The sequence below is a fragment of the Centroberyx affinis genome, unplaced genomic scaffold, assembly GCF_046629955.1.
Source record: "Centroberyx affinis isolate AG114_WGS23_722 - 3 ecotype Tasmania unplaced genomic scaffold, CSIRO-AGI_Caff_v1 ptg001119l_1, whole genome shotgun sequence".
NCBI classification, from domain to species: domain Eukaryota; kingdom Metazoa; phylum Chordata; class Actinopteri; order Beryciformes; family Berycidae; genus Centroberyx; species Centroberyx affinis.
In genome coordinates, this window is record NW_027279661.1 from 62,548 (window position 1) to 72,500 (window position 9,953).

Here is a 9,953-nt window from a genome sequence, read left to right on the forward strand (position 1 = left end):
TGGTTCCAGGGCAGATGAGGTGGTTGGGTTGAGGCATGAGGTCACTGAGGTTAAGGTTAGAGCAAGCCTGCGGTCAAGGCTGTCAGTAGGTAAGTTGGGATAGGGTTGAGGGAACAAAGACACGCTTCCCCTCTGGACAAGGGTTGTCACTGACTCTCTCTGTTTCTGCTGACCAGCTGACTTGATTCAGGATGACAAAATGCTGACAGGGCAGGAGTTATGTTGCACAGTTCTGACATCAGAAAGACAAAACAATAACAAGCTAACGTTAGCAACCTGCTAACAATTTGTGAGTCCAGTTTAAAAAAATACTGACGAGTTGCTGTGCAACTTTCTGCACTACTAATACACCTAAGTCTCCAAAACAGATAATATTTATTTATGTAAAGAAATATTCACAACAGTTTTATTCCATTGCATTTTTGTGTGCTGTGATGCACTCTGAGCTGCATTCACCTGCATGAAATGTGCTATACAAATAAAGTCTGATTGATTGATTGATTGATTGAGGACAAGACAAAGATGTGGTCGCCGATTCGCTGTTGGAATACATGAGAGGTGATAACAGCTTTGGAAGAAGACAGAAAAGCTGCTGCATCAAGCTGCAAGAATAACACTGCAAACTGAGACATTTTGCCTTCAAAATAAAAGTATAAAATTTGTCACTATTGAACCAAAAAAAAAGGTTACATGCCAAGCCATGGCAGAGATGCTGGGATCCACTGTTGAGCCCTCCTAAGGCGTCGTGGGCCGAATTCTCTCTCACACACACACACACACACACACACACACACACACACACACACACACACACACACACACACACACACACACACACACACACACACACACTAACTCAGTCACCTGAAGCAGGGAGCGGCTGAACGCTGCTGCCTGTCTGATGGTGCTGTGGTTCATGACGGGACGGCCTGATGGGACAGCAACATCCTGGATTCATAAATGTTTTCACTCAGTTTCTGACTGATGACTGACTAGATATTATTATCTGTCAGTGTGATAAATTAAAAACTATCAGCTCAGAGTGAGCTTTGGTCCTGAATCCTCTTGTGTGATTTTTTTTTTAAGATATGGCTTCCAAATACATATCTGGGATTTTTGCTTGATCTTTGCTGCAAGAAGCTACAAGATCAGATGTGGATTGAACCACACCTCACCAAGCCCAGATGACAGCATGCAGCGGGGGAAGCTGACAGGCAGGCAGGCAGGAGGGGAGACGAGCTTCCTCCATGCTGTCATTCCAGCGGCGCTCAGCCGGGGGAGAGGAATGCGTCCTGCAGGCCGCCACACGCCTCAGACCGCCACACGCCTCAGACCGCCAGGCTTCACAAACCACCCGAGTGTCTCTGAAGTCCGAAGCGAACAGCCGCGTTCACAGGGGAGATGAGAGGATACAGAGCCATCAAGTACACTTTGTTCGTCTGCTGTTACGTCTTCTGGGTGAGTTGCCGTGACAAAGTGTTTTCTGTGTGAGGAGCTTCGTCTCTGAACGCTCCGTTTCGGATAAAATGTCACTTACGGTTGATTGCTCAATATTTACACAGCAAATGGTTTCATCAGTTCACTTCAGTTCACTTCAGTTTATTCACAAATCAGTTAAAATACAAGTATAATCATATGAGACATAATGGAGATATGTGAAATGGGACACCCTGATAAGCTTGAGAATAGGGGCCCAGACACTAAGCAGATAGTATTTAAAATATATGTTTACTAACAAGTCTAGATTTGAAAAAGTGCATGTATTATACAGTAACATTTACAACCTACAAAACACCCACGACTAACCTAAGACCCTAAAAAGTACTACTTAATGATCCTAAGACATTTATTCCATCCGTCTAAACATTGATTAAATAGGTAAGATACAATAAGTAGAGACATATGGCAAGTGGAAATAACAGTACAATTTGAATGGATTTCAGGGTAGAGTCAGTAGAGTCATGGATTTCGGAGTAGATCATTCAAAAGGTAACTATAGGGATTATTAAGCTAACATCTTTAATAATATCCAGCAGTGGGTTTACATTCATTTTGTCAGAACAGGTGACATATTTTCATTTAAGTTTTGGAAGGAAAACTATTCAGAAGTGAAAAACTTAAACAGCCAGAATATACTGTAGAGGATGTTCAGTTAACCATCACTATGATAAACTCAAATCCTTGCAGACCATAAGACAGATCTTTTAAATAAGGTCTGATAGGTGTCATGTATCTATCAGGTGGGTCACATGATCTTAAACCGCCAGTCTCCAGTCATGTGACCGCTCAGGTGTTTGTCTCTGCTGCAGGTCGTGAGCGCCGTCCTCACGGCAGTGGGGATCTACGCCAAGGCTGCCAAGGAGAAAGGTCAGCGGGGAAATAACATGGGCCTGTGTGTGTGTGTGCGTGTGTGTGTGTGTGTGAGAGAGAGAGCGAGAGAGAGAGAGAGAGTGAGAGAGAGAGTGTGAGTGAGAGAGAGAGAGAGAGAGAGAGAGAGAAAGTTAAAGTTAAAGTTTTAAAGCTCCATATCCTCTACTGTCCAGAGTTTTATTTAGTGTCTTTCTGTCCAGTCAAAGCTGTGTGTGTGGTGTCATGAACCAAAAACACTCTCAATCCATTTCTCCACGTTCATTTTCCAGCATCTCTCTGAGCCTTACCAAGAACAGGCCGTTTCTGTCTCCGTGTCTTTAAGGCTCATTAATATTAACGACCCTCTGTTCTGAATGGCTAACCCAGAGGTTCCCAAACTGGGGGCCGCGCCCCCTAGGGGGGGAACAGAGGAACTACAGGGGGGGCGTGACATAATACCCACACACACTGCGTTCACACTGCAGAACGGTTTCTGCTCAAAACAGCGTTATTTCCTCTGGAAGGAACGGATTCTGCGCTCACCGCCAACTCCGTGGCGGCTTGCGGATTTTTCCGCCGCAGCTAGTCAAGCAAAGATTTGAAAATAGTTCAACTTGAGCGGATAAGATCTGCGCAGAACACCACTACATGTCACTACAATCCAGCGCTTCTTTGGTTGCCTGGCAACAAACTGAGCGCTCCGCTCCGCTTCTGCCTACAAAGTGAGGCGGGTCGATTTCAGACGGAAAACGCTCCGCAGTGTGAACACAGCCAACGACCCGACCACGACAGATTAAACAGGTAGAAGTAAGGAAGTATGACGAGACAGTAAGCCCACATCAGCCATTGTTTGATATGTAGGATTTGTTTTTTTCTTGCACACTAATTCAGTTTGAGAGAACCTGCTGTTAAAAGTGGGGAAATGAATTTAATTAATTTACTTTAAATGTCAAAATATATTCAAGAATGTTTACAAGAAAGATGTCAGAAAGCACTGACTGAAAGCAATCTATATTTTTGGAAGTTTATTTTATTTACTCTTTACTCGAAGTGAAGTGATATAATATGATAATTTTAGACAGAAAAACAAATCTTTCAGAGAGTTTATATGTTTAATGCAATTTATTGACAGCTAAGAAGGTAGGCTACGGCACATTTTGGGTGGATGGGCTGGGGCCGTCGGGGGGGGCAGCCACAGGTAGGGAAAACTCTCCGGTAATAAACGACGACAACCGCTCAACCGCTTTGAAAAAAACACTTTGTTAGTCTATTATTTCTTACAAAGATGCTAATGAGCGAACCTTTGTGACGCCACAAAGTTACGGAAGTCCAAACGGCTCGTTTAGAGGCTCGCTGCACTAATATGGATTGTGTGGATTTAGTTTTGATACTTTCACCATGTTTAGATAGACCATCCAACTCCTTTATCACCACAGAGGAGAGGAGAGTCCTGCTGCACACCATGTGACCTTTAAAGAGAAACTAAACCTCAAACCCAAATCTGTGTAAAGCCTGACATTTAATGGTAAAAGCCATGCTACTGAAATGGCCATCTGCTATTGGCTGATCTTTGGTGCTGATCTGTGTGGTTCCTCGTTATGATGGTGAGAGGTTAAAGCTGTGTGTGTGTGTGTGTGTGTGTGTGTGTGTGTGTGTGTGTAGATGTGGTGGACACCCTGACAGTGGACCCGGCCCTCCTGCTCATCGTTGTCGGCTCGGTGATGTTCATGATAACGTTCCTCGGCTGCTGCGGCGCGCTGCGTAACGCCACCTGCCTGCTGAAGACGGTACGACACGCTGACCCCAGACCTGCTCCCATACGTCCAACACACTCATGTATCGATCAGACAGACACTAACATATGGGTTTGATGTATTGATTAGACTTATGTAAGGATTTGACTGATATATGGGTTAAACTACTATTTGGGTTTGCCCATACATGAGGCTGATATTGTCCTTTTACTAAACTGTCCCGGTCCGATCTGATGGATGAGATTCAGTTTGATTGGTTACATATTCACTGTAGAATTGATCAATACTGGGATGTCCTGGTGGCTCAGTGAGCTAATGTCCTGGGTTCAAATCCAGACCAGGACCTTTGTCATGTGATTCCCCCTCTCCCTCCCAACCTTTCCTGTCTCTCCTCTCTATCTGCTGTCCAATAAAGTAAAAAAAAATGACCCAAAGATAATCTTTAAGGATTGATCAATACTCCACTGGTTGTCTCCAGTTTCTAGGCATCCTGGTGGCCATCCTCCTGCTCCAGATAGCCGCAGCGGTCCTGGGCTTCCTCTTCACTGACAAGGTGACGTTACACTGGGCTGATTCAAAAGATGATTATTACAAAACACATGATGTCAGATGAAGCACACATGGATAAATTTACTGATCCTCAAGATGTGATGGAGATGCCTGTTGTCAGATTAGAGCAGACTGATCACAGATGTTTGTTCGGTAATCAATAGTGAGTTTACAGACCTTACTGTACCTTGTGGTAGAACTATAAAAATCCTATAATATTCCCATGGAGACTTATAGTCTTCAGTAGTTAGTTTACAGTGAGCTTATCAAAACCTCCAGAAGGCTTAAGACTAAAACTTAAAGGGGGGGGGTATCCTAGGACAGTGGTTCTCAACGTGGGGGCCGGGGACCACCAGGGGTCCTTGAGGGGGTTCCAGGGGGTCCCCAGCAAATTGATGAATTGTTAAACTTCAGCATTATTTCATTTCCAAGAAGTTAAGACAGTTAGAGAATGTAGAAGAATGACTATTTTGATCATAGTTTCTCTGTTTTCTCTCCACCTACAATACAGATAGTCATGGAATTCTGACAAAATCATATCAAACAATAAAAATATTCTCAGATTTGGATCTGAGAGATAAAATCTCATCAAATGGGGGTCTGTGGCTCTAATGTGGACTAAATTAGGGGTCCTTGATATGAAAAAGGTTGAGAATCACTGTCCTAGGATGTGGCAATTCTTAGTATTTATGGTGATTTTGGTTCTTGGAGGTAGTAATCACAGTAAAAAAAATTGAATCATATTACTATGCCATTTCCCCACAGTCACCAACTATAAAACACGCCCCCTTGTACAAGCCAGTCAGATTTTGCTCAAGTGTCTATGTAGACAATGGACTGTCTGAAATCGACCAATCAGCACTAAGAGAAGGGCGGGCCTTCCAGAATGTCCGGCCAATCAGAGCAGTAGCTCATTAGCAAAAGAAGCTGCTGATGTAAAACGACCTATTTTCTTGTAGGTAGGAAAGAAACACTGGAAAGTGAATAGCTACAACTAAACGATTTTTACTGAAAAAAACTTAATAGATGTATTTTATATGCAGCCGGCCTTGTTCCAAACCAAATCAGAGTTAGTGCTGAATATAAGTCCCAGATGATGTTCTGTGCAGCAGATTGTGTCTTTATGGACTCTCTCCTGTTGTTCAGGTGATGGAGCGGACAGAGAAGCTGATGAAGAAGGCTGTAGTCCGCTACAGAGAGGACCAGGACCTGGAGAACGTCATAGACTTCATCCAGAAGAAGGTGAAGCAGTTTAACATAAATAAATAAAACACCGTTCTTTTAAAATGTTTCCCAGAACTCATTTTATAAACTTGTCTTTAACTGATATATTGTTTTTACTTGAGTGAGCCTTAACAAGCTGAAGACAAGAAAGGAATAGTTCACCCAAAAATGAAAATTTGGTAATTATCTACTCACCCTCATGCTAGTTGAAACACTGCTGAAGTTTGTATGTCAACATAACACACAGCGTGTTCGCTAGCAGCTCCATAGCAGCCTTCTCCAAAACAACTGGAGTGAATGGAGACCGCTTCTTTAGAGTTCCAAAAAGGGCAAAAAATGACTCCAAACAGCAGAATCCAGGTGTTCTGAAGCACTGTGGGTCCACAAGTCCAATATTTACCTCATTATATCCTAGATTTGAGTAGATTATTGGGTGAACTATTCCTTTAACGAGCTGTGAGCCTTAAAGGAGAGGCAGTGCCAGTCTGCCTAATAAATATACTCTTTTGTTATAATAAAGTCTTCAGGCATCTGCCTCTAACTTTCAGCCACTTAATCTATCCAGCTAATCTATGTGATCGCTTAGTTGTAAATGAGATTAGAATCATACTGAGCAATAATATCAGTTCTGTAGTGAAGCTGCTGTAGTGAAGCTGCTGTAGTGAAGCTGCTGTAGTGAAGCTGTAGTGAAGCTGTAGTGAAGCTGCTGTCGTGAAGCTGTAGTGAAGCTGTAGTGAAGCTGATGTAGTGAAGCTGCTGTAGTGAAGCTGATGTAGTGAAGCTGATGTAGTGAAGCTGCTGTAGTGAAGCTGCTGTAGTGAAGCTGTTGTAGTGAAGCTGATGTAGTGAAGCTGTAGTGAAGCTGCTGTAGTGAAGCTGTAGTGAAGCTGTAGTGAAGCTGATGAAGTGAAGCTGCTGTAGTGAAGCTGTAGTGAAGCTGATGAAGTGAAGCTGATGTAGTGAAGCTGATGTAGTGAAGCTGTAGTGAAGCTGTAGTGAAGCTGATGAAGTGAAGCTGCTGTAGTGAAGCTGTAGTGAAGCTGATGAAGTGAAGCTGCTGTAGTGAAGCTGATGTAGTGAAGCTGCTGTAGTGAAGCAGCTGTAGTGAAGCTGATGTAGTGAAGCTGATGTAGTGAAGCTGTAGTGAAGCTGTAGTGAAGCTGATGAAGTGAAGCTGCTGTAGTGAAGCTGTAGTGAAGCTGATGAAGTGAAGCTGCTGTAGTGAAGCTGATGTAGTGAAGCAGCTGTAGTGAAGCTGATGTAGTGAAGCTTATGTAGTGAAGCTGTAGTGAAGCTGTAGTGAAGCTGATGAAGTGAAGCTGCTGTAGTGAAGCTGTAGTGAAGCTGATGAAGTGAAGCTGCTGTAGTGAAGCTGATGTAGTGAAGCTGCTGTAGTGAAGCAGCTGTAGTGAAGCTGATGTAGTGAAGCTGATGTAGTGAAGCTGTAGTGAAGCTGTAGTGAAGCTGATGAAGTGAAGCTGCTGTAGTGAAGCTGTAGTGAAGCTGATGAAGTGAAGCTGCTGTAGTGAAGCTGTAGTGAAGCTGCTGTAGTGAAGCTGTAGTGAAGCTGATGAAGTGAAGCTGCTGTAGTGAAGCTGTAGTGAAGCTGATGTAGTGAAGCTGATGTAGTGAAGCTGCTGTAGTGAAGCTGTAGTGAAGCTGCTGTAGTGAAGCTGCTGTAGTGAAGCTGTAGTGAAGCTGCTGTAGTGAAGATGCTGTAGTGAAGCTGATGAAGTGAAGCTGCTGTAGTGAAGCTGTAGTGAAGCTGCTGTAGTGAAGCAGCTGTAGTGAAGCTGATGTAGTGAAGCTGCTGTAGTGAAGCTGATGTAGTGAAGCTGTAGTGAAGCTGCTGTAGTGAAGCTGCTGTAGTGAAGCTGCTGTAGTGAAGCTGTAGTGAAGCTGCTGTAGTGAAGCTGCTGTAGTGAAGCTGTAGTGAAGCTGCTGTAGTGAAGCTGTAGTGAAGCTGCTGTAGTGAAGCTGTAGTGAAGCTGCTGTAGTGAAGCTGGTGTTTGCTGCTGTGTTTCAGTTCCAGTGCTGTGGTGTTCAGTCATATCAGGACTGGTCCCAGAACGTCTACTTTGAGTGTTCAGACACTAACCCCAGTCTGGAGGCGTGCGGCGTTCCCTTCTCCTGCTGCGTCCAGCTGCACAACCAGGTCAGGACCGGACTGTTAGACCGGACACACCGGTTACAGAGTGACACTTGAGACCGGAAGGTTGCCGGTTCAAAACCCGGCAGAGAATATCTGGGTGAGGCAAGGGAAGAGAATAAAACGAGACACAACGATGGACAGAAAGACTCAATTCAGTCAAACTGGAACTGTGTTGAAACAAAAACAGATGTGACGTCTTTTGTTATTGTTCCTCTGCTGTTCATATTATTACGGGATATGGTTTACATCCTACAGTAGATATGAACAGTCATCCAGAAAAATCAGATATCAGCAGAAATTCAGAACTGAGCATGAAGTCCTGCAGTGTGAACGGAGCCTAAAGGCTGCACTGCAAAAACTGTCCACCTTCTCAAGTCATTTGGTCTCATATTCGGACATATTCAGATATAATTTTTTCATAAATCAAGTGAGACAATCTGCCAGTGGGCTGAGATTATTCCTCATTTCCATGTGAAGTTTCACTTTTTTCAGGAATTTTCATTAAAGTCGTGTTCAGAGAGGATGGAGACGCACTGAGGAAAGACAGAACGATCATGGATTGCAGAAAAAACATTAAAAATGAAGATGGATATTACACCAAACCCTTCTAATATCCCAGCTCTGTGTGTGTGTGTGTGTGTGTGTGTGTGTGTGTGTGTGTGCAGACGGTGCTGAACACCATGTGTGGTTACGGGGTGCAGCAGCTGGAGCAGGGCGCGGCCCGGCAGGACGTCTTCACCGTCGGCTGCCTGGAGGAGATCGTCTGGTGGAGCAAACACAACCTGCTGCTGGTGGCCGGGCTGACCGCCGGCCTGCTGCTGCTGGAGGTGACGCACGCTCACTTCCTGTCCACGGTGCTTTTTTTGTGACTGACTTTTTATTAGTTTTTCCACGCCGTCCATGTTAGTTGAAACACTGCTGAAGTTTGTATGTCAACATAACACACAGCGAGTTAGCTAGCAGCTCCATAGCAGCCTTCTCCAAAACAACTGGAGTGAATGGAGACCGCTTCTTTAGAGTTCCAAAAAGGGCAAAGAAAATGACTCCAGACAGCAGAATCCAGGTGTTCTGAAGCACTGTGGGTCCACAAGTCCAATATTTACCTCATTATATCCTAGATTTGAGTAGATTTTTGGGTGAACTATTCCTTTAACGAGCTGTGAGCCTTAAAGGAGAGGCAGTGCCAGTCTGCCTAACAAATATACTCTTTTGTTATAATAAAGTCTTCAGGCGTCTGCCTCTAACTTTCAGCCACATAGCTAATCTATGTGATCGCTTAGTTGTAAATGAGATTAGAATCATACTGAGCAATAATATCAGTTCTGTAGTGAAGCTTTTTATTAGTTTTTCCACGCCATCCTCACAAGGTGGCATAAACATACAAATATACAAATTATACACACATAAATACAAAAAAAAAGGGGGGCAAGGAGCCATCCCCTTGCCCACTCCGCCTCCCACACCCTACCCCCCCCACCCCTCTTGCTGCTTCACAAATAATATTGATAGTGTTGCTTATCTGCAATCGTAGAAGTTCATCTATTCATAGGCATATTACTATAACTACAATAATAATAATAATAATTTTATATATTCTATACAGTCATCTACCAGCTGCAGGTGTAATACTCTATATGCTGCTGTACATTAGGACTGTTATTAGTTATTATTCCAAACCTCTAAGCTACAACCATTTCAGAAAAAAATGCGTTAATTGAAATTCAACACAAAATAATCATCAAAATAAAATAGACAGTAACTAGGGTTCGACTGATATGGACTTTTGAAGACCAATACCAATATTTTAGTATTGAAGCTCCTGATAGGCGATAGTTTGTGCCAATATTCAATATCTATGATTTTTGTGGGAGGGAATTCTGGGATACATTAGGCCTTTAAATGAAGAATTAATGTACAAAATTATT

The 9,953-nt window shown here is 43.4% G+C and overlaps 1 protein-coding gene across 1 annotated transcript in view; it reads left to right on the forward strand.

The window, feature by feature from the left end:
- Positions 1 to 1,283: 1,283 nt before the first annotated feature.
- LOC139647827 (tetraspanin-33) overlaps positions 1,284 to 9,953 on the forward strand; it is a 10,044-nt gene continuing 1,374 nt past the window's right edge. Inside the window, exons 1-7 of the mRNA XM_071523807.1 lie at positions 1,284 to 1,458; positions 2,310 to 2,367; positions 4,012 to 4,136; positions 4,582 to 4,656; positions 5,799 to 5,894; positions 7,903 to 8,031; positions 8,694 to 8,855. Coding sequence (XP_071379908.1) covers positions 1,402 to 1,458; positions 2,310 to 2,367; positions 4,012 to 4,136; positions 4,582 to 4,656; positions 5,799 to 5,894; positions 7,903 to 8,031; positions 8,694 to 8,855 — 702 coding nt within the window. The 5' untranslated portion in view covers positions 1,284 to 1,401. The remainder of the gene's footprint in view (positions 1,459 to 2,309; positions 2,368 to 4,011; positions 4,137 to 4,581; positions 4,657 to 5,798; positions 5,895 to 7,902; positions 8,032 to 8,693; positions 8,856 to 9,953) is intronic.